The 25,579-nt window shown below is 55.1% G+C and overlaps 3 protein-coding genes across 3 annotated transcripts; all 3 read left to right on the forward strand.

The window, feature by feature from the left end:
- The first annotated feature begins 2,873 nt into the window (after window positions 1-2,873).
- Icam1 (intercellular adhesion molecule 1) lies at window positions 2,874-14,431 on the forward strand. Its single transcript, XM_059266707.1, has 7 exons — window positions 2,874-3,581; window positions 6,484-6,744; window positions 11,580-11,894; window positions 12,230-12,517; window positions 13,139-13,396; window positions 13,493-13,747; window positions 13,838-14,431. Exons 1-7 carry the CDS (start codon window positions 3,515-3,517, stop codon window positions 14,002-14,004), a joined length of 1,611 nt encoding a protein of 536 aa, XP_059122690.1. The 5' UTR covers window positions 2,874-3,514; the 3' UTR covers window positions 14,005-14,431.
- Window positions 14,432-15,680: 1,249 nt separating this feature from the next.
- On the forward strand, window positions 15,681-16,788 carry Icam4 (intercellular adhesion molecule 4 (Landsteiner-Wiener blood group)). The gene is made up of 3 exons (XM_059267239.1): window positions 15,681-16,079; window positions 16,170-16,496; window positions 16,636-16,788. The coding sequence occupies exons 1-3, from the start codon at window positions 15,713-15,715 to the stop codon at window positions 16,752-16,754; spliced, it is 813 nt and encodes a 270-aa protein (XP_059123222.1). The 5' UTR covers window positions 15,681-15,712; the 3' UTR covers window positions 16,755-16,788.
- A 1,711-nt stretch (window positions 16,789-18,499) lies between these two features.
- Window positions 18,500-25,304, forward strand: Icam5 (intercellular adhesion molecule 5). Its single transcript, XM_059266708.1, has 11 exons — window positions 18,500-18,581; window positions 19,461-19,730; window positions 19,871-20,191; window positions 20,514-20,801; window positions 21,019-21,273; window positions 21,369-21,617; window positions 22,462-22,704; window positions 22,784-23,062; window positions 23,157-23,396; window positions 23,879-24,142; window positions 24,952-25,304. The coding sequence occupies exons 1-11, from the start codon at window positions 18,500-18,502 to the stop codon at window positions 25,206-25,208; spliced, it is 2,748 nt and encodes a 915-aa protein (XP_059122691.1). The 3' UTR covers window positions 25,209-25,304.
- Window positions 25,305-25,579: the final 275 nt, after the last annotated feature.

Below are 25,579 nucleotides of genomic sequence, written 5' to 3' on the forward strand. Positions count from 1 at the left end.
ACCCAGGGTTCAATTCCCACCACTCAAATGGTGGTTCACAACCATCTGTAACTCTAATTCCAGGGGATCTGGTGCCCTCTTCTGGCCTCCATGGGCATTGCACACATGTGGTACATAGACATGCAAACAAAACTCCCATACACATGAAATATTTAAAAACTAGGCTGGGCAGTGGTGGCTCATACCACTACTTTAATCCCAGCATTCAGGAGGCAGAGGCAGGCAGATCTCTGAATTTAAGGCCAGCCTGGTCTACAGAGTGCGTTCCAAGACAGCTAGGGTTACACAGAGAAACCCTGTCTCAAAAAAAAAAAAAAATTTTATTTATATGAGTATTTTGCCTGTATGTATATGCATGCACTGAGCGTATGTCTGCTACTCATGAAGTGAGCACCAGATTCTCTCTAACTAGAGTTATGGACAGTTGTGAGCTACCATGTGGGTCCTGGAAACTGAACAAGAGTCCTTTGGAACAGCAACAACTATTTTTTCCTTTATTTTAATTTATAGTTTATATATGAGTGCTCTGCATGAATACCTGCATGACAGAAGAAGGCATCAGATTCTATTACAGATGGTTGTGACCCACCATGTGGTTGCTGGGAATTGAACTCAGGACCTCTGGAAGCCAGTGCTCTTAACCACTGAGCCTTCTCTCTCTGTCTTTCCAGGTCCTCCTTTAATTTTCAAAAAAGTCTTGTGTGTGTGCCACGTGTATGCAGGTGTCTGCAGAGGCCAGAAGCCAGCATGCAATCAGTTAGAGCTTAGGTTACAAGCAATTGTGAGCCTCTGGATGTACTGGAAGCCAAACCAGGTCCTCCGGAAGAGAAGCAAGTGCTCCTAACCACTGGCCTGTCTCTCTGTCCCTTTAATGTTTTGTTACCACACCAATTCTTTTTAACCATCAAACACTCTACCCCCCGGCTTTAGTTTTCTATTTTACCACTAATCACGACATAAATCTCTGTACTTTTTTTTTTTAAGTCTGGGCAGCTCTTATGTGTAGCCGGAGGATAACCTTGAATTCCTGATCCTCCTTCTGCCCCCTGGGCTTTGTGCTTGTTTGTTTGTGTTTTTCAAGACAGGGTTTCTTTGTGTAACCCTAGCTGTCCTGGAACTAGATCTGTAGACCAGGCTGGCCCCCCTGCCTCTGCCTCCCGAGTGCTGGCACTAAAGGCCTGTGCCACCACACTTGGCCAAGGCTTTGGCTTGTTAAATAGGCACTCTACTAACCGAGCTACAGCCCCAGAAAGATTTTTTAATTATTGTATTAGATTAATTTTATTTTATACGTGAATGCTTTGCCTGCATGTGTAGCACATGCATGTTTGCGGCTTGACATGGTGCTCGGAACTGAACTTGGATCATCAACTGCTGGGCCATCTCTTCAGCCCTAAAATTTACTCGTGTGTGTGTGTGTGTGTGTGTGTGTGTGTGTGTGTGTGTGTGTGTTCCTGCCGGTGCCCAGACGAATCCCTAGAGCTAGAGTTACAGATGGTTGTGAGCTGTGATGGGACTAGAACTCGGGTCCTCTGCAAGAGCTCTTAGCTGCTAAACCATCCCTCCAGTCCCCAGTTGATGGTTTTTGAAAAGGAACTCTCGGGTGGGGCTGGCCTTGAACTCACTGTGTAGCCGAGGAGGCTGACCTCCAGCAGCAGTTCTTGCCCATCTCCTGAGCACGGCAGGTACAGGCTGCTCCGTATATATACGCTGCTGGGCTGTTCTGTCGCAGCAGAGTTGTGTTCTGAGCGTCACTGCTCAGCTGAGCATCCCAGCAGGATGCTTTGGGAACCATATATTCGGCTTTGGGAACGATGGTACCCTGCACACAGTAGGCGCCACTTAAATTAACCACGCTCTGAGGGCTGCAAATGGGAACTTGGGGCGCTGAAGGCTCACGCACCTGAAGTAGGGGCCAAAAGACTCTCAGTGACACCCGAGAAAGATCCACTCCGAGGGTTTTCCCAGACCTCCCGTGAAGTCACCCCGCAACTCTCCCACGGTCATCCCGGGGCGGGGCCTGATGCCCCCTCCCCAGCCCCCCAAGATCAAAAGATCCCCGTGGAAATTCCTTAGGAATGCCCAGGCTGCGGGCGTGGGTTTGTGGAGTGTCCCAGGAGCCGCGGCCGCGGGAGGAAAAGCGCGCGCATCTGGACCTCTCCCTTCCGCATCTGCAGCACGACCTCCTGGCCCAGCGCAGGTCTCCACGGCAACTATACGGGCATCCCACAACAGGAAGCTCCGGGCGGGGCGCCGGAGGTCCAATTCAAGACTGGGGTTCGAGATCTCCCTTCACCTGACCTCAGAGTTCAGGGTCTGCCTCAGTTTCCCTGAAGAAAGCAAAGGTTAAAATGATCAAGCATGGTGGAGCACGAGGCAGGGTCTGGAGTTCAAGGTCATCCTCAGCTACAGAGTGTTTGAGCCTAGCCTTGGGCTCTTTGACACCCAGCCTTGAGAAAAGAGACCGTGGTGGGGAGAGACGGGAGGGGAAGAGGAGGGAGAGACAGAAAGGAGAGAGAGAAGGGGGAAAGAAGGAGGGGGGAAGGAGGAAGGAGGAAGGAGAAGGAGGGAGGAGAAAAGACTCAGAGCGGGGGTGGGGGTGTAAAGGGGGGCCAGGTCCCTCCCCCCTGAGACGTGCCTCTCCCCTTCTGTTTCTCTCAGTTTCTCTTCCATCCTGGGAAGGGCGGCGCAGGGCTGCACGCTATAGGACCAGACTTCTTCCTTCTTTCTGGGGAGCTGTCAGGACGCCCCGGGGGTCAAAGTAGAAAGGGGAAGCGCGGCCGCGGGGGCGGGGCACCCGTGGGTGGGAGGAGGGACGTGAGGACTGCACGACGCCTGCCTGGCAGGACTCACCCACGCCGGATCTGTCCGGGCCTGCTTGCATTGCTGCTCCGAAAATCTCTAGTGTCAACTGGGTGGGGCATGGCCCTAGGGAGAGGGGCACCTCTGAACGGATGGCGCCCCCAAATGAGTCCAGGGAACTCTTTTCCTTGGCCAAGGCTTGTCTGGTGGATTAAAGAGGCCCGAAGGAGCTGGGGGTTCGGGATTTGATTTCCGACACCTGCCCCGCACCGAGCCTCAGTTTACCCCTCGAGGGGATGGCGGTTCTGGTGGCGCAGGGAGCTAGGCATGAGTTAACCAATTAACCTGGGGGCATGACTCCAGAAGGCCCGGAGCCTTCGCTCCTGAGCTCGGCTTTGGTCGCTGACACCCTCTGCCACACACACCCTGCCCCCAACATGTCATTGCTTCAGTTTGGAAATTCCTGGGCCACGGTGGCCAGCGGGGCAGGACCACCCTCTCGGCCAGGGCACAGTCTCCATCCGGAAATACCGAAGTCCTCGCTCCGGAGGGGAAGGCGCGGGGTTTCCGGGAAAGTGGCCCCGCCAGCACCGCCTCTCGGCCCCCCGTGGCCAGCGACTATAAAGGACCGACGCCGCGCTGCGCCCCAGTCTGCACCTAGCGCTTGTGCCCCGGGGCGCTGCCACCTGCGCTCGCTCTGCCCTGGCTTGCGATGGCTCGCACCCGCGCCAGGCCCACGCTGCCCCTGCTCCTGGCCCTGGTCGCCGCTGTGATTCCAGGTGAGTCCGAGGTGGGGTCGCTTTTAGGGACCAGTCTCTGACTTCGGGCGGAAAGCCCTGCTCCCCGGCCCCGGAACAGCACATGATAGTACTTAGGCGGCTGTTAACGGGAAGTGGGAGAGGAAGCGAAGGGTGGGAAACCAAGAGCCCGGAGTTCGAGTCCCGTGGATGGGTTACAGAACACAGTTCTGCCCGTCCGTCCGTCCGTCTGCCTCCCTCTCTCTCTCCTCTCTCTCTCTCTCTCTCTCTCTCTCTCTCTCTCTCTCTCTCTCTCTCTCTCTCTCTGTCTCTCCCTCTCCCTCTCCCTCCCTCCCTCTCCATCTCTCTCTCGCTGCTCCCCTCCCCTTCCCTTCTTTCCTGTTTTGAGAGTGATGCCAAGACACTTAGCCTAGGCTGGCCTTGAACTCTCAGTCCTCACGGCCCCCGCCCTTCCCCCTTCAGTTGGGATCACAGGCTCGAGACACACTACTCCTCTATAAACTTGCACGTTTAGAACCTGGGATCCTGGTCCGTGCAATGGGAACTGTGGTCACAGCCCTTGCCACGGGGCAGTCAGAATGTGGCCCAGGTGGGGAACAGATAGTGTGGGGCACGGGCTGGTCCGAGCCACTCCCCCCGCCCCCCACAGATACCCTGTTCCTCATCCTCACCCTGGGGAAGTCCAGGACGCTTCTGCGCTGGGGAATTCCAGGGTTGGTGTACTCAGGAGCCAGAGGTTGAGAAGTGAGGCGACTCAGGACTCCCCACAGCTCCAGTCCCCTGCTCAGCCTGGGGGCAGCACCTGCTACGCTCCAGTGAGAGGAAGATTCAGAACTTGCTCAGCAGCTCACAGGAGGCTTCTGACCTAACTCCCAGAATCCATTACTCCTGGCTGGATCGCGTCTTTTTAGCCTTAGGGTTCTCCATGGAACCAGGATAATTCCGGAGGTGCCTGAGAGAGTCTCCAGCTGGAATACCTCCATCCCAGACTGTGAACCACAGCGCTGGAATCTTTGGGGTGGGCGAGAAAGATGAGCTCAGACACCTTTGCTGTTGTTTTACCCCCCCAACCCCCCACGATGACCACCACCAGGGTTTCTCTGTGTAACTGCCCTGGCTGTCCTGGAACTCACTCTGTAGACCAGGGTGGCCTCGAGCTCACAGAGATCCGCCTGCCTCTGCCTTCTGAGTGCTGGGATTAAAGATGTGTGCCACCACACCTGGCATTAGGGGCACATTTTTTTTATTTTATTATTTTTAGGGGCACATTTAAAAAAATAATTTATTTATTGTTATTTTATGTGCATTGGTATTCTGCCTGCATGTATGTCTGTGTGAGGGTGTTAGATCTTGGAGTTACACAGACAGCTTGAGCTGCCATATGGGCGCTTGGAATTGAACCCGGGTGCTCTTAACCATTGAGCCATCTCTCCAGCCCCTAGGGACAAATTTTTGTCTGTTTGTTTATTTGTTTGTTTTGTTTTTTGAGACAGGGTTTCTCTGTGTAGCTTTGTGCCTTTCCTGAAACTCACTTGGTAGCCCAGGCTGGCCTCGAACTCACAGAGATCCGCCTGGCTCTGCCTCCCGAGTGCTGGGATTAAAGGCGTGCGCCACCACCGCCCGGCTTAGGGACACATTTTTAATGTGACCACCACTACCCAGAGGGTCTTCTCATTTCAGCCCTTTCCTCTCTCCCACCGAGCACTCTTTCAGACCCTGCCACCCTGCCTCAGGGCCGTGCACTCTCTGTTCTTTCTGTCTGGAATTGGCCTCTTTCTTCTCTGTTCAGCCAGTGTCTTGTCATCCTTCAGATCTCTGCTCGAATCTGTCACCAAGGAACTATATGCTATGCCCTACTCTGTTTTGGTTTTGCCAAAACTCTTATTAACAACCACTGTCGAAGCTGGGCGGTGGCACATGCCTTTGGTCCCCAAATTCCACACCAAATCTCTGTGGGTTTGAGGCTAGCCTGGTCTACACGGAGTTCCAGGACAGCCAGGGCTACAAAATGTGACCCTGTCTCAAAACAAAAAAAAAAAAAAAAGCAAAATAACAAAGCAACAGCTGCTGTCTGGGGCTGGGCTCTGGGCGGAACCCTTGCCTAGCACGGACCCTGGGTCCATCCCGAGCACTGCATTCAGCTGAGTGTGTAGCATGTCTGGCTGGAGAGAGGGCTCAGCAGTTAAGCAGGGGCTACTCTTACAGAGGACCAGGGTTCTGATCCCAGGCCCCACATGGTGGCTCACAAAGCCTATAACTCCAGTTCCAGAGGTTATGAGGGCCTCTTCTGATCTCTTCTGGCACCCACATGCATCATGGGCGCACACGCACACACACACAAATAAATTTAAAAAATTTTTTAAATTATTTATTGTTTTTTTGAGACGGGTTTTTCTGTGTAACAGTTCTGGCTGTCCTGAAACTTGCTCTGTAGCCCAGGCTGGCCTCGAACTCACAGAGATCTTCCTGCCTCTGCCTTCCAAGTGCTGGGATTAAAGGTGTGCACCACCACCTTCTGGCAATAAATTTTTTTTTAAAAAAAGAAAGAAAATCCAATACTTGGTGTTGAGGGAGGGGAATTCCTGTAGCCAAGGCTACCCTTGGACTCCATATGTAACCCAGGATGATCTTCAACTCCTGATCCTCTTGCCTCTACCTCCTAAGTGCTAGAATTGCAAGTGTGCCACTACTCCCATTTTATGGGGTGCTGAGGATGGAGCTTGAACCTCAGGCATGCTAGGCGGGCATTCTGCCCCTGTGCTCAGCCCCCCAGCCCCGCAACACCCACAATTACTTGTGTACTCAAGCACGGATGCCTTCTGCACTGAGGGCAAAATCCCGCCTGACTCAAAGCTGCATGCCCAGCACCTAGCTCTGAAGTCACGTGGCTGAACCAGCCTATCATCTCTCCTTTTTGTTCCAGGGCCTGGTGGCGCTCAAGTATCCATCCAACTCAATGAGGCCATCCTGCCTCGGGGTGCATCCCTGCGGGTGAACTGCTCTTCCTCCTGCAGTGAGGGCCTCAGCCTGGGCTTGGAGACTCAGTGGTCCAAAGTGGAGCTCGAGCGTGGACACAATTGGAAGCTGTTTGAACTGAGTGACATTGAAGAAGACAGCAATCTTATGTGCTTTGGGAACTGTGGCACTGTCCAGTCCTCAGCCTCTGCCACCATCATCTTGTACTGTGAGTGACAGGACCAGGGGCGGGGTGTAGGGAGACACATTGGGGACATGGCAGCTGGCAACAGGAGGCAGCCTTGGAAAGTCCCACTGTCACTTAGAGACCTCTTTAAACTTCTGCCAGGAGAGTGTACCACAGGAATTCAGACCATTCCATAATGCCACTATTTAATGCCTGGATTGTCCTGTTTTGTTTTGTCTTTTAACTGTACTCTATTTATTGTTAATTTTTTCTAATATTTTGGGTTTTAAAAAATAATTTATTTAAGCAGGGCAATGGTGGCTGGTGGTGCAGGCATTTAATCCCAACATTAGGGAGGTAGAGACCGGCAGATCTCTGTGAGTTGGAGACCAGCCTGGTCTACAAAGTGAGATCCAGGATAACCAGGGCTGTTATGCAGAGAAACTCTGTCTCAACAAAACAAAACAAAACAAAACAAAACAAAACAAAACAAAAAATGTATTTATTATTTTATGTGCATTGGTGTTTTGCCTTACCTATGTCTGTGTGAGGGTGTCTGGTCCCCTGGAACTGGAGTTATAGACAGTTGTGAGCTGCCATGTGGTGCTGGGAATGGAACAGGTCTTCTGGGAGTGCTCTTCACCACTGAGCCATCTCTCCAGCCACAATCTTTTGTGTTTTTGTTTTTTTGTTTGTTTTTATCTATTTATTTATTACGTGTACAGTGTTCTGTCTGCATGTATTCCTGCAGGCCAGAAGAGGGCGCCAGATCTCATTACAGATGGTTGTGAGCCACCATGTGGTTGCTGGCAATTGAACTCAGGACCTCTGGAAGAGCAGCCAGTACTCTTGACCTCTGAGCCATCTCTCCAGCCCCCCCCCCCTTTTTTTTTTTTTAAGACAGGATCACATGTAGCCCAAGCTGGCCTTGAACTCACTACATAGCTGAGGATGGCTTTGAACTGATTCACTTTCCGGGTACTGGGATTATAATCTTATGCCCTTAGCTGGTTTGTTGGGGATTGAATCCAGGACTTAGTGAATTCAAGGCAAAGACTCTGCCACTCATCTCCAGACTAGCCTCTGCCCCAGTTTTAGGGCCTCTTGGCCCTAGATCTGATCCTTAAAGACACCAGAAAGTTTTGGGAGGCCAGCGTGGACTACATGGAATATTGTCTCAAAAAAGGAGGGTTGGAGTGAAAGAACTCTAGCCTTGAAATGACATTTTTACACATTGGCAACAAGGGGAAGAACTGGTAATGGCCGGGCTGGCAGGATTCTAGATACAAAGGTCATGAACAGCCCTGGATGGAGTTTGGATTGCACTTTTTAATTTTTTTTTTTTTTAATCCTGGTGTGATTGGACACCTGATGGCCTGGGAATAGAACCCGGATCCTCTGGAACATCAGTTAGTGCTCTTTTACTGTTTGTTTGTTTTGGTTTTGGTTTTTTCGAGACAAGGTTTCTCTGTGTAGCTTTTGTACCTGTCCTGGAACTCACTCTGTAGCCCAGGCTGGCTTCAAACTCACAGAGATCCGCCTGCCTCTGCCTCCCGAGTGCTGGGATTAAAGGTGTGCGCCACCACTGCCTGGCCCTTGTTTTTACTTATTTATTTTGGTTTTTCAAGACAGGGTTTCTCTGTGTACCCTTGGCTGTCCTGGATCTCACTCTGGGAACTGAACCCAGGTCCTCTGGAAGAGCAGCCAGTGCTCTTAACTGCTGAGCCATCTCTCCAGCCCCTGACATCTTGCTTTGTGTGTCTCTGCCTCCCAAGCACCCAGATCATAGGTGTGTGCTTCCAAGCCTGGGTTCTTTACACGAGCGATATATGTGTCCTGCGACCTCCAGTCTTGGAAATCCCTCAATGGATCCTTTCCATAGGGAATGGGTCAGGCTCTAGGCTTGTTCTGTCCCTTTGGGCTGAGGATGGAATCATCAGGGTTGGGCACTGGGCCAGTTACACACTTTGCCACTGAGCTCTACCCTTTGTCTGGAGTGCAGCTGTATTTGAAGGTCAAACATTTACAAACCACTCAAAGACAGCAGACCAAAGAGATGGCGAGATAGTTTGGTTTGGACATACCGTGGAATAGTGTGTGACTGTACAAAAGAATGCAGAAGTGCCTTCCTGCTCGAAGGAATGTTATACCTCAAAAGAGGAGTGCTGTGACAATTTCTTTTTTTTTCTTCTTTCTTTTTTTAAAAAAAGACTTATTTATTATGTATACAATGTTCTGTCTGCATGTATGCCTACAGGCCAGAAGAAGGCGCCAGATCTCATTACAGATGGTTGTGAGCCACCATGTGGTTGCTGGGAATTGAACTCAGGACCTCTGGAAGAACAGTTGGTGCTCTTAACCTCTGAGCCATCTCTCCAGCCCAACAATTTCTGTATTCAGGAGCAGTGGGGACAGAATGAGGGAGGCTATATTTATACATGGAACCCAGGGCTTTGCATGCTAGGCTAGCACTAATGACCAACACACCTCCCAGCTTCTCTGGGTATTCTAGGCAGGGGCTCTTTCCCCTAGCTTCTACCGGGGAAATTCCAGGCAGAGGTTCTGCCCAGCTGGCTTTGGCATTGGAATTAGCACCAAAGAAGTGGATGACCACTGGGCACTTGGCATCACGGTTTATTTGTTGACCATGTCAGCTTTTCTCAGATTGCTCTGGTGCAGGGAAGCCCAAAGGCCACCAATCTTAGCAGTATCAGGACAAAAGCCTTCGGGAAATCTCAGTTGAGCATGTGGTTTGGAGGATGTGGGTTTATGTGCCAATGCTGCCCTGGAGGGAGGGAAGTCCCCAAGCATTCCCGGTGGCCTTAGGAAGTCCCTCTGAAGAGCTTTTCCAGGGTACCTGATCTTGAGAACCCAAGGCTGGGGCTGGAATTCTGTCTTTGCTGTATTTCTGTATCTGTCACTTTGGCTGTTCAACTGTGCCTTAATTTCTACTCTGTGAGCATGAGGAGCTTGAGCCAGGGGTGGTGGTTCACACCTTTAATTCCAGTATTTGGGAGACAGAGTTCAAGGCCAGCCTGGTCTACATAGTGATTTGTAGGTCAGCCAGGGTGGGGGGCACTGACAAGCAACACCCCAAAAACCCAACTATGTGTGGGCATGGGTGGGTGTTCTTCAGTCAGAGGGAACAGCCCAGAGCAAGGCTGGGGTAGGACACTACCGCCTTGCTGGGAGAGAGAAGACTGCACATTGGTGAGTCAGGCAGGTGCTGTCAGGAGTTAGCACTTTCTCCCCGGGGGGACGGGGAGCCGTGAAGGGTGTGGAACGGTCCCAGGAGCTGGATAGCGGAAAGCTGACTTACCGGAAGCTGGACAGCAGTTGGCATCCAGCCACAGCCCGGCTGCACTTGCCGCTTGTGATTGCAGCATCCGAGATGGGAAGGGCAGAGAAGTATGTGAAGAATGGAGCGATTAGGACTTGGTGAGAGGACTCGGTGAAGCTCAGAGTCAAGAAAAAAGTGCTTGGGCTGTGGATTTAGCTCAGTGGTAGAGCACTTGCCTAGCAAGCACAAGGCCCTGGGTTCAATACTCAGCTCCAAAAAGAAAAAAAAAAGTAAAGTGCCATGCCTTCCCCCACGTGCCTGTGTTTAAGACAGAGAAAGCACTCTGTGGCTGTTTGGGGACTCAGGTTTGAAAGGATTTCAGATTCTACAAGTTGTATTTTTTTAATCTGTATTTATTTTGTATGTGAAGAGAATGGCACAGTACGTGTGTGGATGTCAGAGGTCGACGTTTATAAAAAGATGAATTTTTATTTTACATGTATGGATGTTTTGCCTGTAGGTAAGTCTGTACACCAAGTGCATGCCCAGTGCCTAAGGGGGCCAAAGGAGGGCGCCAGATTCCCTGGCATTGTGAGCCACCATTTGCCAGGTCTGCAAAATCTGCTGGTGCTCTCAACCACTGAGCCACCGCGCCAGCCCGCAGAGGTCAGCTTTTGGGAATCTGCTTTCTCTTCCACCATACGCATTTCTCAGATTGGGTGGCAAACCCCTTTACCTTTTGAATAATATCTTGCCCCATCCCTCTTTGAGATAATCTCTGACATAGCCCAGGCTAGCCTCCTGCTTCGTAGGTAGCTGAGGATAACCTTAAACTTTTGTTTGTTTTTTGGTGTTTGTTTGTTTGATACAGTGTTTCTCTGTGTAACAGCCTGACTTACCTGGAACTTGATTTGTAGACCAGGCTGGCCTCGACCTCACAGAGATCCGCCTACCTCTGCCTCCCGAGTGCTGGGATTAAAGGTGTGCACCACCACTGCCAGGCTCCAGCTGTTATTCTTATTGTGTGTATGATTTATGAATGCAGACTTGTAAGCCATGTGAACACGTGGAGGTCAGAGGACAACTCTGTGGAGTTGATTCTTTTTGTCCAACTTTATACAGGATGCAGGGATTGAACTCAGGTACTCAGGCGTACGTGGCAAACACTTATCCACTGAGCCATCTCACTAGCCCATTTTAATTTAATTGAATCGTATTTTACTCGAGGGACTGGGGTTGGAACCCAGGGCCTCCTGCCTGGTAGACAAGCCCTCTAAGACTGGGCCACCATGCCCTTGGTCCTGAAGAGTTGGATCGACCTCTAACACACCCAGGTGCTTCGATTCCTACTTATTTGCCCAGTGTTCTGACGACAGAATTTGGAGTTTATTTCCAGCTCTCAGATATTGCTTCTGGGAATGGTTATGGTCCCTGTGCAAACACTCCTGGCCTCCTCCCTAGCTTTCCCCAAAGCTCTCTGCATTCCTGGCTGCTTAGGTGGTGGGGTGTGTTTTGGGGAGACTGATCTCATCAGACAGGTGTGGTCTGTATGCAGCGGTCCAGCTTACAGGATCCCCAACCCCCTCTCTCGCTGCAGCGTTCCCTGAGCGTGTGGAGCTGGACCCTCTGCCCGCCTGGCAGCAGGTGGGCGAGATCCTCACCCTGCGCTGCCTGGTGGATGGTGGGGCACCGCGGAGCCAGCTCTCCGTGGTATTCTTGCAAGGGGAGGAGGAGCTGCACCAGGAGAAAGTGGGTGTGAACTCCACGAACCCCAAAGAGATCACAACCACGGTGCTGGCGAGCAGAGATAACCATGGAGCCAATTTCTCATGCCGCACAGAACTGGACCTCAGACCGCAAGGGCTAGAAGTGTTCCTGAACGTCTCCGAGGCCAGGCAGCTCCGGACTTTCGGTGAGGCCCTGGGAACCAAGGTACAGGGTGCAGGCGGGATCTTGGGAAGAAGCCAGCCCCTGCAGGAGGGGAGAGGTGCTGAGAAAATGGCGATCTTCGTAGTGGAAGTTTTGGGACTCATGAGATGGCTCATTGGGTAAAGGGCTTGCATCCGAGCTAGAAGACGTGAGTTCAGTTCCCAACTTCCAAAGGAGAAAAGTGACTCCTGAAGGTTGTCCTTTGACCTCCACAAGTGAGTCGTGTACACGTATATACATAAATGCATTAAGTGAATAGGAAGGAAAAAGGGGGTTGTGGGTGGCCACGGCTCACTCACGCCTGTCTTCTCTCCTAAGATCTTCCTGGGACCAGCCCAAAGCTCAACAGTCCTGACCTCCTGGAGGTGGGCACCCGGCAGAAAGTGTTCTGCTACCTGGAAGGCCTGTTTCCTGCCTCTGAAGCCCAGCTTCATCTGGAGCTGGGAGGCCACATCCTGACCTCCAACAGCACAAACCACGGGGACTTGGTGTCAGCCACCGCCGAGGTGGACGTGCCTGCGGAGCTGGAGGGAACTCAGCCTCTGCGCTGTGTTTTGGAGTTGGCAGACCAGAACCGGCAGGCAGAGAAGACCTTGCACATCTACAGTAAGAAGGGCAGGGCCTAGTCCAGGGATAGCGGAGGCTGGAGGCTTGATTGATACCAAAGGAGGGGTACTAAAAGGGTACTGCCCAGTGTAGGGGCACAGGGGTGAGGCTTCCGGGGGCGTGGCCTACGTGTGGGGGAGCCCATGCAGAAGTCAGGACTGGCACCAGGGGCATGACTAATGCCAGTAGCGGCACATTCACGAGAAAGAGCCGAGGCAGGGAGTAGTGATGCACGCCTTTAATCCCAGCACGGGGTGGCAGAGGCAGATGGGATTCTTTGTTTTTGTTTTTTTTTTTTTTTACTGGAGCTGAGGACCGAACCCAGGGCCTTGTGCTTGCTAGGCAAGCGCTCTACCACTGAGCTAAATCCCCAACCCCGGCAAATGGGATTCTTATGCGTTCGAGGCTAGCCAGAGCTACACAGTGAGACCCTGTCTCAAAAACACAAAAATACGCTAGGCCTTTCAAAAGGAGGAGTCCACTCCGCAGATGGCCGATGCTGGAGGTTGGGGCTGACACTAGAGGAGACCCCAGAGTAAGGCCCACCTACCTACACGTGAGGCTGAGCCATCAAGGGCGGGAGTGTGGGGTGGGGGCTTACGGTGTGTGTCCCGCCCCCAGGCTTTTCAGCTCCGGTCCTGACGCTGAGCCCGCCAGAGGTCTCAGAAGGAAGCCAGGTGACGGTGAAGTGTGAAACCCACGGTGGAGCGCAGGAAGTGCGGCTGAGCGGTGCTCCGCCCGGGCCCCCGTCCCCGCAGGTCAGCTTCACGCTGAACGCCAGCGCTGATGATCACAAGCGAACCTTCTTTTGCTCTGCGGCCCTGAAGGTGGCTGGGCAGCAGCTGTTAAAAAACCAGACCCAGGAACTCCGCGTGCTGTGTGAGTGGGGCCGCGGGGTGGGGTCGCGATCCCCTGACGCCCCAGGTGCCCCCTGAGCTCTCCCTGACCTGTGTCCTCACACTCTCATTTCTCCAGATGGCCCCCGGCTGGACGAGAGGGACTGCCCGGGGAACTGGACCTGGCCGGAGGGGTCTCAGCAGACCCTGAAATGCAAGGCCAGGGGGAACCCATCCCCCAAGCTGACCTGCAGCCGGAAAGCAAATGATGCCCCGCTACCCACTGGGGTGGTGATGACTGTCACACGGGAGATGAGTGGTATCTACGTGTGCCAGGCCACGAGCTCTCGTGGAAATGTCACCAAGGAAGTGTCCCTGACAGTGAGAGTGATTTGTGAGTGTCCTGGGGTATAGGGCTGGGTGAGCGGTGGGCAGGGTACCAGGTCCTTAATCCTTACCAATCCCTTCTGCCTTTACTACACAGCCGGCCCCCATATTAACTGGGTCATCCTGGTGATAACGCTGCTTATTGTGCTGTTTGTGGGCCTGGCCATTTACCTTTACAACCGCCAGAGAAAGATCAGGATATACAAGCTACAGAGGGCGCAGGAGGAGACCATGAAACTCAAGGCACAAGCCCCGCCTCCCTGAACCACCAGGAGCCAACACCTCCCTAGGCCCCCCTGCGGGCAGCAGCTGGTGCTGCTTTTGAACAGAAAGGTAGACAGTGTTTATCCTCACCCACCTCCTCAGGCTGTGACAACAGGATGGTGGTCTGGGGATGCACAAATCAGATCTCCTTGGCCCTGCACTTGTAGCCTCAGGACTAAGTGGAGAGACGAGCAAGATCGTGAGGGCGTGGATCTGTGACCTGGACACGCCCACAGCCTTGTGGGCCTTCAGCCAGGAAATGCTGACCTCATTCCCTATTGCCCACGCTGAGGGCCCCTGCCTAAGGAAGGGTGTCTGTATCCAATAGACACAAGCAAGAGTCGAGACATAAGACCATGCTTCCTCTGACATAGGAGCGCTGGGACATTGTCCCCAACTCTTCATGATGATGTATTTATTAATTCCAAGTTTTTTTTTTTTTTTTTTTTTTTTTTTTTTTTTTTTGGTTTTTCGAGACAGGGTTTCTCTGTGTAGCTTTGCGCCTTTTCCTGGAACTCACTTGGTAGCCCAGGCTGGCCTCGAACTCACAGAGATCCGCCTGGCTCTGCCTCCCGAGTGCTGGGATTAAAGGCGTGCGCCACCACCGCCCGGCAATTCCAAGTTTTAACTGCTATTTATTGAGTGCCCTGCACAGACACTAGAGCAGAGAGCGGGCGAACACACAGGTCCTTGTCTGGATACTGTTGCAGGGCCTGTGCACACAACAGAGCCTGGAGAAGGTTCGCCTGGGGCTAGGGCTCCTCTGCTGGTCAGGACGCTCTTTCTCTAAGAACTGCTTCTTTCATGAGTCACAAAAATACTAAGTGGACGACGAGCAGTGGTCCCCTGCTCACCGGCCTCTCTTGGAGTCCTGACTCCGCATCCCTGGCTCCCAGAGCCATCATGGGAGGTAACCATGGTAACCACCTCCCCACTCACGGTCATTCCCGCCATTGCTCCCCATGTCACCCACCATACCTAAATCTGGATGCCCATCCTTGACAGCTGAACAATGAAGTCTCATGCTCATGAAGTTGTGGTCAGTCTGCATGCCCCCACCTGGCTCCACCTCAAGGAGAAAGCCTGGAAGAAAATGCTGAACCACTTAGGAGGGTCCTATAAGCTGGGGGGGGGGGGGTGATATCCCTCCCAGCTCAGAAGCCTTTCCTGTGAGTCAATAAAGATTTCTGTTGGCCTCAGCCTCCTGTGAGTTTGCGGATAGGCATCACATCAGTCAGAGCCCTTTCTGACCACCCCCCTCCACTTCCTCAGAGTGTTGCCTGTTACCCTAACCCTGAGTCTGCAAACTAGGTTTTTGTTTGTTTTTCCTTGGTCTTTGTTTTTTGAGACACGGTCTCTGTGTAGCCCTGGTTATCCTGGAACCTTCTATGTGGAACGGGCTGGCCTCTGACTCGCAGAGGTCCACCTGCCTGCCTCCTGAATGCTGGGATTAAAGGCCTGAGCCACCACTATACCCACTAAAATCTATTTAGTGACCTCTTGGGGCTTAAGTGAAAACTAAAGCCCAGTTCAGAAAAGTGCAATGACTTCTGATTAACTGTGGGGTCTGATGTGCCATTTTGGAGTCCAGGCTAGGCGGTGTCTTCAACAGGGCTCCTGGGCCCACTCTGGGGCGTGGCCAGGGAGCCTTATCTCCAGGGCCAGTCGAAGCTCCCTGGCCCCTGCTCCTCAGCGCGGGCTATGTGCCATGGCGTCTGTCCTGTTCCCGTCGCTTTTGCTGGTGGCCGCCTATCCGAGGAGTGGGTGCCCCCAGCATGAGCGGATGCAAAGCCCTCCGGCGCCTTCCGGGACCTCGACGCCGTTCTTGGTGCGTTTAAATCCGGAGCTGGAGGCTGTGCCTCCCGGGGGCTCGGTGTGGCTTAACTGCAGCCACAGCTGCCCCCTGCCGGTGCGTACCATCCTGCGCACTCAGCTGCGGCAGGGAAAGACACTCAATGGATCCGGTTGGGTATCTTACCAGCTACTGGATGTGAGGGCCTGGGATTCCAAGGTGCGCTGCGTCGTTACTTGCGCAGGAGAAACGCGGGAGGCCACCGCCAGGATCACCGCTTACAGTGAGGGAGACCCGGGCTCAGGCCGGGTGGGGTGAGGGGAGAGGGTAGAGGAGTGGGGTAGTTGGCAGTTGCTTTAGGAGGTGCCTGCAGGTCTTACCCTTCTTGCCTTAGAACGGCCGAGAAGCGTGATCATGGAGCCTCCGGTCCTAGTGGGCCACAAGTACACTCTACGTTGCTACGTGACACACGTGTTCCCCGTGGCGTATTTGGTGGTGAGCCTGAGGAGGGGTGGCCGAGTGGTTTATTTTGAAAGTCTGGAGCGCTTCAACGGTTCAGATCTGGCTAATGTCACTTTGACCTACGTGATGCGGGCAGGACCCAACGACCTCCGGCAACCACTCACCTGCCATGCACGCCTCAATCTCGACGGGCTAGTGGTGCGCAGCAGTTCTGCACCAGTTATGCTGCAGGTCCTCGGTGAGGCACCCTGCAACCTCGGGGAATTGGTATGGGAGAGGGGATGTTGCCACTCCACGAGGGCCCACAGAACAGGCGTGGGCTCCACGCTTGGAGGGCCTCAGACCTCCTCGTTCCTGACTTTCACTCCCGCTCCCAGCTCTGAGTCCAGCCTCCAAAGCGTTGGCTTCTGCCTCCATCGCAGCCCTAGTGGGGATCCTTCTGGCCGTGGGGACTGTCTACGTGCGCAAGTGCCTGGCCGTGCAGACTCAGTCATAGGCGGCTGTTCGATGCCTGACAAGAGAGAGCAAAAAGAAGCCCAGAGCAACTAGTTCCGATACTCTTCATGGATCAATAAAGCCTTCTTCCTCGGTCTCTGTCCAGTGGTTCTTGGAGGAAGTGGTTTCCTTTTTAGGGGACCCTGCTTTCTCCAAATTTCTTGTCTAGGGCCTCAAGACTTGTAGCTCAGGGGTAGTACGTTTGCCTGGCCTTGGTGTCTAGGGCCTGAAGATTTGTAGCTCAGGGGTAGTACGTTTGCCTGGCCTTGGTTTCAGTACCCGGGACTGGAGGAAACAACACCTCGTGTGTCTCAGGGCAGCTGAAGTTTCTCCTTCAAGAGCAGTTTGGGGTCCCCGAACCCGAGTTCCTCCCCGCAGAGTGTTTTGCTGGATTTATCCCTGTCGGGCAGAAGGACTACACTGGCCTCCCTCCAGGCCCTGGGTTGGGGGAGGGCTGGCTCTTGGTATGGCTTTTCCTGATTGGCTCCGGGGATACACACCACAGCGCTGATTGGAAGCTAAGTTTCCCTTCTCCTACCTCCTTTTCCACTACAGATCTTGCGCGTTACTGAGGCCAGTGGGTGGAGCTAGACCCGGTCCCCGGGGTTACCATTAATGAAGGGGGAGGGGTAAAACAAGATTGGGCGGGGCCTCCTGCACGGATTAGAGGAAGCAGATACCCAGATAGGAAATCTAGCATAGCAACAAGTTAGAGATGATTGCTCAGGCTACATGGGCTGTCACAGACTTCCATCCGGGCAACGTGTTTGTTGTCATCGAGCCAGGTATGCATGTGGGGAGGGGCGTCAAAGCTTGGAGACAGATGCCAGGACACAAGTGTCCCCAATTGATCTTCTGGTCCAGTTTGGATTGCAGAAACTCACTAGTTATTCAGCAAAGGCTGCGGCGCCCAAGGCGAGGAACGCGCAGATGCTCTCCCGAGAGACTTGGTTCACAACAGCATTGTAGACACATTCCCGCTGCACGCTGGGTAAATACAGATCGGGTGCCGGAGCCGACTCTAATTTAGACGCCCGCGAACACTGCGCACACGCACACGTGTCTGCGACTCGCGGGCACTTGATCCCCCCACCCTTCGCCGCGTGCGCGGAGGAGGTCTTAGGGGCGTGGCTCCCATTCTCAATCTGCTAGAGGTCAAAACTAAGCATCAGTTAAGGGAGGCATCCCCACACCCTCCTCTTAAAACCACCTTTTCGGCATACTACGACTCCCTAAGATTTTTACAAGCAACCTCACCATCCACCTGCTCCAAGGGGCGCTGGTGGGAGGGGCCGAAGATGGGCGTGGCTTGGAGCCCTAGCGCGTTATCCCAGAATCTATACCTAGGATGGTGGAGTTTGGGCAGGGCCTCGCAGCATCCCTCCCTTCCTTCACCACAGATGACGCGGGAGAGCGTGGTCGCCCCCAGAAGGCTTTAGACCATTAGGCCGACCTCCACGTAGACCCCTCCCCCCACGGGGGACCGCTCTTGCCTGGTCAGATCGTCTGCACTAAGACCGTGAGCAGCCCAGTGCGTGCTCGCCTCCCGCCAGTTCGCCCCCCATCACCGCCTCTACCACCGCCCCCTCCTTGGAAACCAAGTTACCAACGTTTAAACCAATCCCTGGGCGCAACTCTGCCACCCCCACACTCCACCCGCTGCGCTGCGCCGTCCTCCCAGCCCGGCTCTCCATCACTCGCGCTCCCCTCTCCTCCTGCGTTCTCCCCTCCCCGGCAGCGGCGGCAATGCCGGGGCCTTCGCCAGGGCTGAGCCGAGCGCTCCTCGGCCTCTGGGCTGCCCTGAGCCTGGGGATCCTCGGCATCTCAGGTAAGAAGAGCCCGCCCGCGGAGCCAGGTGGACAAGGCGGGGGAGGTTTTGAAGGACCAGAGAGGGCGGCCCGGGTGTCCCCTCCAGGCTCCGCCCTCTTCTTGCTTCCCACGCTTCTGCCACCACCTGGAGCCCGGGGCTTCTCCCCATCCCTCCTCCACCCCAACACACCTCGATCTTTCAGATCTGAACCCAGCACCTTTTCCGGATTCGGGGTTTTGCACCCAACCCCGCTCAGGAGAGACACTGTGGCTTTCCTATTTCTTTCCTGCTCTGTCGTGCCCTATGGTTCACGGACTGGCATCATCCCTATTCGTGATCCTCAAAGACCCCCATCTCTTCAACTGTTATGACTCAGAGGCCCTGTTCCCCCTCCACCTGTAGCCCTGGCAACCGGCTTTCTGGGGCTTTTCCCGCGGTTCCTTCCCGGAGTCCAGCCTTGAGGCTGCCTGTCCAAGTTACTCAAGTTTGGGGCAGTCTCCTTTAAGCCTTTGACTCAGTCTCATCTCTACTTTGCTTTCGCCCCCAGCCTCAGTGTGTCTCCCCACCCCCATTTACTGACAATGTGCCAGAGTCTTGAGACTCACTTGGTTTCCCATCCCCCCACGGGAGTCTCCTCCTCCCCACTATTGACGTGTGCATCCGAGACCCCCTTCTCCCCGCACCGAGTTTCCCCATCTGTGCCTTAGAAAGCAAGGCTTCCAGAGACGCCCCTCTGAGAGTGTGCCAGCCTCGAAGCTTGAGTGGGATGCGGGACTCCCGTGCCATTTCTTGGCGGTGGCCTCTCCTCGTCCTTGCAGAGACCCCTGATTTGGGATATAGGGGCGCTAAGATTTCAGAGAGGGGGTCCCCAGGCTGAGCCCGCGTTTTCCCGGGCAGCGGTCGCGCTAGAACCTTTCTGGGCGGACCTTCAGCCCCGCATGGCGCTCGTGGAGCGGGGGGGCTCGCTGTGGCTCAACTGCAGCACTAACTGTCCGCGGCCGGAGCGCGGTGGCCTGGAGACCTCGCTGCGCCGGAACGGGACCCAGAGGGGTCTGCGCTGGCTGGCTCGGCAGCTGGTGGACATCCGAGAGCCAGAGACCCAACCCGTCTGCTTCTTCCGCTGCGCGCGCCGCACACTACAAGCGCGTGGGCTCATTCGAACTTTCCGTGAGTTGTGGGTGGGCACGCCCCTTAGGTCCCTGGACCTCCCCCTTCAAGCTCCGCCCGCCGATCCTCACGCCCTCCTTCCCACGCGCAACCGGGTGAGCGCTACGGCTCACTAGAGCCGAAGTTTCGGTCCCTTGCAGAGCGGCCGGATCGGGTAGAGCTAATGCCGCTACCTCCTTGGCAACCCGTGGGCGAGAACTTCACCTTGAGCTGCAGGGTTCCGGGAGCCGGACCCCGAGCGAGCCTCACGTTGACTCTGCTGCGGGGCACCCAAGAGCTGACCCGCCGCAGTTTCGTGGGCGAGCCACCCCGAGCGCGCGGCGCGATGCTCACCGCCACGGTCCTGGCGCGCAGGGAGGACCACGGGGTCAATTTCTCGTGCCTCGCGGAGCTGGACCTGAGGCCACACGGCCTGGGACTCTTTGCAAACAGCTCCGCCCTCAGACAGCTCCGCACCTTTGGTGAGTGTGGACCCCGATGGACAAGTTTTAAAGAAGTTTAGGGGCAGCCAGGTGTAGTGGCGCACGCCTTTTTATGCCCACGCCACGGTGCATGTGCGGAAGTTAAAGGACAACTTTAGTGGGAGTTGGTTCTCTTCTTCTGCCATGTGGGACCTAGGGATCGAATCACGTCGTCAGGCTTGGCGGCAAGCGCCTGTTTTCGCTGAGCCATATCGCCGGCCCTTTGGTATTTTTATGATGAAACCAAACTGCATGTAAATTGCTTGGTCCACATTGAATGCTTAATACGTAAACTCAAGCGCTGGTTCTTTGTCTCCCCTAGCCCTGCCTCCAGTTCCCCCGAGCCTGGTTGCTCCCCGAATCTTAGAAGTGGGCTCAGAAAGGCCGGTGAGCTGCACTTTGGATGGACTGTTTCCTGCCCCAGAAGCCGGGGTTTACCTCTCGCTGGGAGATCTGAGGCTGCATCCTGCTGTGACCTTCGATGGTGACAGCCTCGTGGCCACTGCCACAGCTACGCCAAGCGCAGAACAGGAAGGCACCAGACAGCTGATGTGCAGCGTGACTCTCGGGGGCGAAAGCAGGGAGACCCAGGAAAATCTGACTGTCTACAGTAAGGGGATCGAGGAGGGGCTTCAATGGCGGGGTCTGGGTCCTGAGTCTCACGAAGGCAGAGCCTGTAAAGTGGGCGGGGCCTCCACACCCAAACAGGCAGGGCGGGAGAGTTCCAGGGCAGGAGCAGAAGGAAGCTGGAAATAAATAGATGGGGAGGGCTTGAGTTAACTGAGGGATCAGTGGCCGGTGAACCCCACCCAATGCTTCACCCCCAGGTTTCCCTGCTCCTCTTCTGACTTTGAGTGAGCCAGAAGCCCCGGAGGGGAAGGTGGTGACCATAAGCTGCTGGGCTGGGGCTCAAGCCCTTGTCACCCTGGAGGGAATTTCAGCTGTGGTCCCGGGACAACCCGCTGAGCTCCAGTTAAATGTCACGGAGAATGACGACAAGCGGGGCTTCTTCTGCGACGCCGCCCTTGAAGTGGACGGGGAGACCCTAAGAAAGAACCAGAGCGCTGAGCTTCGTGTTCTGTGTGAGTGGGTGCTCACCTATCTTTGTGACCTCCAAGGACTGCATCTCTATGGTCCCATCTTTAACTTACTGTATTTCCTCTGCCCGTGCCTGCAGATTCACCCCGGCTGGATGACTCGGGTTGTCCCAGGAGCTGGACATGGCCCGAGGGCCCAGAGCAGACCCTTCACTGCGAGGCCCGTGGAAACCCAGAGCCCTCAGTGCACTGTGCGAGGCCTGAGGGCGGGGCGGTGCTGGCGCTGGGCCTGCTGGGTCCAGTGACTCGCTCCCTCGCCGGCACTTACCGTTGTACGGCAGTCAATGGCCAAGGCCAGGCGGTCAAGGACGTGACCCTGACTGTGGAGTGTGAGTAGGGAGAGGTGGGCATGCGCATCTCTTTCGGTTCTCAGAGTTTGGGAGGTTGGCCTACAGAGAGAAAAAGAGGAATTGGGAAAACATTGTAGGGTGTTCATAAACTTGGTCGTGGTGCCTGGGCACAGCCTGGCAAGAACAGGCAGTCAGAACAGTGTACCTGGGAAGGTCTCATGGGCGCTTTGTGGGAATCAGTCAGAAGGACCTGGAGACCTCAGGAAAGGGGCCTGATCAGCTGAGTTTATCTTCAGAACCCATGTAGAGGTGGAAAGAGAGAACAGGGCTCCGATCTCCACACATGGGCTGGGTAGTGCTTTCCCACACAAATACCACACAGAGTAAATAAATAAATAAAACGGTTCAGGCAGGACTAAGAGGTGGGCGCAGTCTTCAATCCCAGCACTCAGGAAGCAGAGAAACAAGCAGATCTCCGTGAGTTCCAGGCCAGCCTGGTCTACAGAGTGAGTTTCAGAACAGCCAGGACTACACAAAGAAACCCTGTCTTCAAGAACCAAAGAGAGATCTCCCATGCAGGATATAGCTTGCCATACCCGTTCTGGAAGCAGAAGACAGAAAGAAGGTCATCAGGGGAATCAGATGGGTTTCTAAATCCAAACTTGGGCCTGGGGCTGCAGTTCAATAGGTAAATTGTTTTCTTAGCATGTTTGAAGCCTGGTCACACCTTCTGCATGGCAGAACCCAGGCACAATTAAAGCCCAGAGCTTGGGAGGTGGAGGCAGGAGGATCAGGAGTTCAGTATAGTCCTCAGTTACATAATGAGTTCAAGGCCAGCCTGGGCTATAGGGCATCCTGCCTCAAAAAACAAAATCCGTTCCAGATGCCCCAGCGCTGGACAGTGTAGGCTGCCCAGAACATATTACGTGGCTGGAGGGAACAGAAGCATCGCTTAGCTGTGTGGCCCACGGGGTTCCACCGCCTAGCGTGAGTTGCGTGCGCTCTGGGAAGGAGGAAGTCATGGAAGGGCCGCTGCTTGTGGCTCGAGAGCATGCCGGCATTTACCGATGCGAAGCCATCAACGCCAGAGGATCTGCTGCCAAAAACGTGGCTGTCACGGTGGAATGTGAGTAGGGGTGGCTGGAGAGAAGCCCGCACGGGTATCCTCTGTCCTCAGTGTGAACTCCTATTTCCCTGCTTCCTAGATGGTCCCAGCTTTGAGGAGCTGAGCTGCCCGAGCAACTGGACGTGGGTAGAAGGATCTGGAAGGCTGTTTTCCTGTGAAGTTGATGGGAAGCCAGAACCACGCGTGGAGTGCCTGGGCTCCGAGGGTGCCAGCGAAGGGGTGGTATTGCCTCTGGTGTCCTCAAACCCTGGTCCTGGAAACTCTATGACCTCTAGTAACCTGTCACCGGGTATCTACCTCTGCAACGCCACCAACCGGCACGGTTCCACAGTCAAAACTGTCGTCGTGAGCGCGGAGTGTGAGCGGGGAGGCGGGCAGGTGGGCGGGAAGTACGGGGTATCCCAGGGTCCCTGCCTTCCCTGACGCCTCTCCTTTTGGTGGCTGCTCTGCAGCGCCGCCACAGATGGATGAGTCCAGCTGCCCGAGTCACCAGACTTGGCTGGAGGGAGCCGAGGCCACCGCGCTGGCCTGCAGTGCTAGGGGACGGCCCTCGCCCCGGGTGCGCTGCTCCAGGGAGGGTGCTGCAAGGCTGGAGAGGCTGCATGTGTCCCGAGAGGACGCGGGGACCTACCGCTGTGTGGCCACCAATGCGCATGGCACGGATTCACGGACGGTCACCGTGGGTGTGGAATGTGAGTGAGGATGCCGTTTGGACGGAGGCGTCTCAGACCGCTACAAAAGCGCGTTGAGGGCTAAGGACGTAGTCCAGAGGATGGAGTACTCAGCACGCACGCACAAAGCGTTCTGTTCTAACACTTGGGAGGCAGAGGCAGGCAGAGCCCTGTTCTAGGACGGCCTGGTCTACGCAGGGGCTATACAGGATTACATAGGCCCTCTCCTGCTCGCTGTGTCTCTCTCTCCTCCCCACCTCAGCCGTGGGAGGGGAGAGTCGCCAACCCCTGGGAATTCCGAGGGGCTTTTTCAGTACCCCTCAGTAAGAAACAAGCACTTTTGTTGCCACGGCAGGTGGGTAGTGGGAGTGGGACCCTCGTAGGAGGCAGTGGTTTTGCCCTCCCATCCCAGGAGGGGTGATCTCAGGCTGACTGTGGACATCCCCATCTCGAGGATGCTTGATTAACGCCCAGTGCTGAGCAGCCTCTTCGTGCCCCTGCAGACCGTCCTGTTGTGGCCGAGCTGGCGGCCTCGCCCCCGAGCGTGCGGCCGGGCGGTAACTTCACTCTGACCTGCCGAGCAGAGGCCTGGCCTCCAGCACAGATCAGCTGGCGCGCGCCCCCGGGGGCTCTCAACCTCGGCCTGTCCAGCAACAACAGCACGCTGAGCGTGGCAGGCGCCATGGGCAGCCACGGCGGCGAGTACGAGTGCGCAGCCACCAATGCGCATGGGCGCCACGCGCGGCGCATCACGGTGCGCGTGGCCGGTGAGTGGCGGGTTCCTGGGGTGGAGGTGGGGGCGAGGGACATGCAACACGGAGGGAGTGGCCTAGGCCCTGGGGTTACTGACCCCGGATCTACCTCTCAGTATGCAAGACCAAAGGGGGCCAGTGTGGAGGCCAAGGGCGCTCCATGGGTGGGGCTGTTGGTGACAGGTTAGGTAGGGGGAGGAAGTGGAGGCAGAGAGAATGGACGGGAGCCAGGACGATGCTGCTCACGTGTGTCCCATACTGGAGGGACATAGGAAAGCGGAGGCAGAAAGATCCGAGATAAGGGTATCCTCAGCTACACAGGGCCAGCCTATGCCACATAAGACCTTTTCAAACACACACAAGAAGAAGAAAGGACCTCCTAGGACAGACCCGTGTGTGTGTGTGTGTGTGTGTGTGTGTGTGTGTGTGTGTGTGTGCGCGCGCGCGCGCGCGCGCGGTCCCTTTAGAGTGGGTACTAGGAGCTAAGCAACACTTGACCCAATTCACTCTCCACCATGTCACTGAGGGGGAACTGGGGTCAGAGATGGCCTCAGAGTAGTTGATGTCTGTCCTGGGGCTGGGGTCTGTCAGAGCTAGAGGAAGGCTGAGCTGGTCCTCCCAGGCTGCCCCCTTAGGGGAATGGGCGGAATCGGGTCATTAGGAGGGTCTAGGGGGTCCAAGGGCTTATAATCCCATGGCCCAAGAGGGGTGTACATGGGTATTTTGGGGGTCCCCCGATGCTGGAGAGGCCTTCCTGGGCCTCCTCTTCCATCAGGCTGCCGTAGCAGGTGCATGGAGGGCTGAGGGAGGGTCTGCGCCTACAGGTCCGTGGCTGTGGGTCGCTGTGGGCGGTGCGGCAGGGGGCGCGGCGCTGCTGGCCGCGGGGGCCGGCCTGGCCTTCTACGTGCAGTCCACGGCCTGCAAGAAAGGCGAGTACAACGTCCAGGAGGCCGAGAGCTCCGGTGAGGCGGTGTGTCTCAACGGCGCGGGCGGGACGCCGGAAGGCGGAGCCGAGACCCCTGGCACTGCGGATTCGCCTGCAGATGGCGAGGTCTTCGCCATCCAGCTGACTGCCTCGTGAGCCCGCGCACAGCGCCCCCCTCCGGGAGCCTCCGCAAGCGCTGGGGCGGGCGTATGTATCGGTCGCTCTCTTTATTCAGTTCCAGGGGCATCACCAACATTTTCTACCCATTCCCCTCAATAAAGTTTTTATAAAGGACTCTGGGTCTCTGTCTGTAATGTACAGCAATGAGGGCCGAATTCCAATCTCAAGGGAGATATCTATCTATCTATCTATATATAGATATATATCTCCTTATATGTGTAATATATATATTTAAATTAATTAATTTTCCTGAGACAGGCTTTCCAATAGCCCAGGTTGGCCTGAAACTCCCCATGTGGCTGAGGATGACTTTGGTCTTCTGCTCCTCCCCCTGTAATTCCAGTGAG

The sequence above is a fragment of the Peromyscus eremicus genome, chromosome 7 (genome assembly GCF_949786415.1).
Source record: "Peromyscus eremicus chromosome 7, PerEre_H2_v1, whole genome shotgun sequence".
NCBI classification, from domain to species: Eukaryota; Metazoa; Chordata; class Mammalia; order Rodentia; family Cricetidae; genus Peromyscus; species Peromyscus eremicus.

Bases quoted from the DNA above. Each gene is read 5' to 3' on its own strand.
- Icam1 (XM_059266707.1), top strand. From the start codon at position 3,515: ATGGCTCGCACCCGCGCCAGGCCCACGCTGCCCCTGCTCCTGGCCCTG. The intron at 11,895-12,229 runs GTGAGGCCCTGG...TTCTCTCCTAAG, and splicing joins CAGGCAGCTCCGGACTTTCG to ATCTTCCTGGGACCAGCCCA. The intron at 13,748-13,837 runs GTGAGTGTCCTG...TTTACTACACAG, and splicing joins CCTGACAGTGAGAGTGATTT to CCGGCCCCCATATTAACTGG.
- Icam5 (XM_059266708.1), top strand. From the start codon at position 18,500: ATGCCGGGGCCTTCGCCAGGGCTGAGCCGAGCGCTCCTCGGCCTCTGG. The intron at 21,274-21,368 runs GTGAGTGGGTGC...CCGTGCCTGCAG, and splicing joins CGCTGAGCTTCGTGTTCTGT to ATTCACCCCGGCTGGATGAC. The intron at 23,063-23,156 runs GTGAGCGGGGAG...GCTGCTCTGCAG, and splicing joins TGTCGTCGTGAGCGCGGAGT to CGCCGCCACAGATGGATGAG.
- Icam4 (XM_059267239.1), top strand. From the start codon at position 15,713: ATGGCGTCTGTCCTGTTCCCGTCGCTTTTGCTGGTGGCCGCCTATCCG. The intron at 16,080-16,169 runs GTGAGGGAGACC...AGGTGCCTGCAG, and splicing joins CGCCAGGATCACCGCTTACA to GTCTTACCCTTCTTGCCTTA. The intron at 16,497-16,635 runs GTGAGGCACCCT...TCCCGCTCCCAG, and splicing joins AGTTATGCTGCAGGTCCTCG to CTCTGAGTCCAGCCTCCAAA.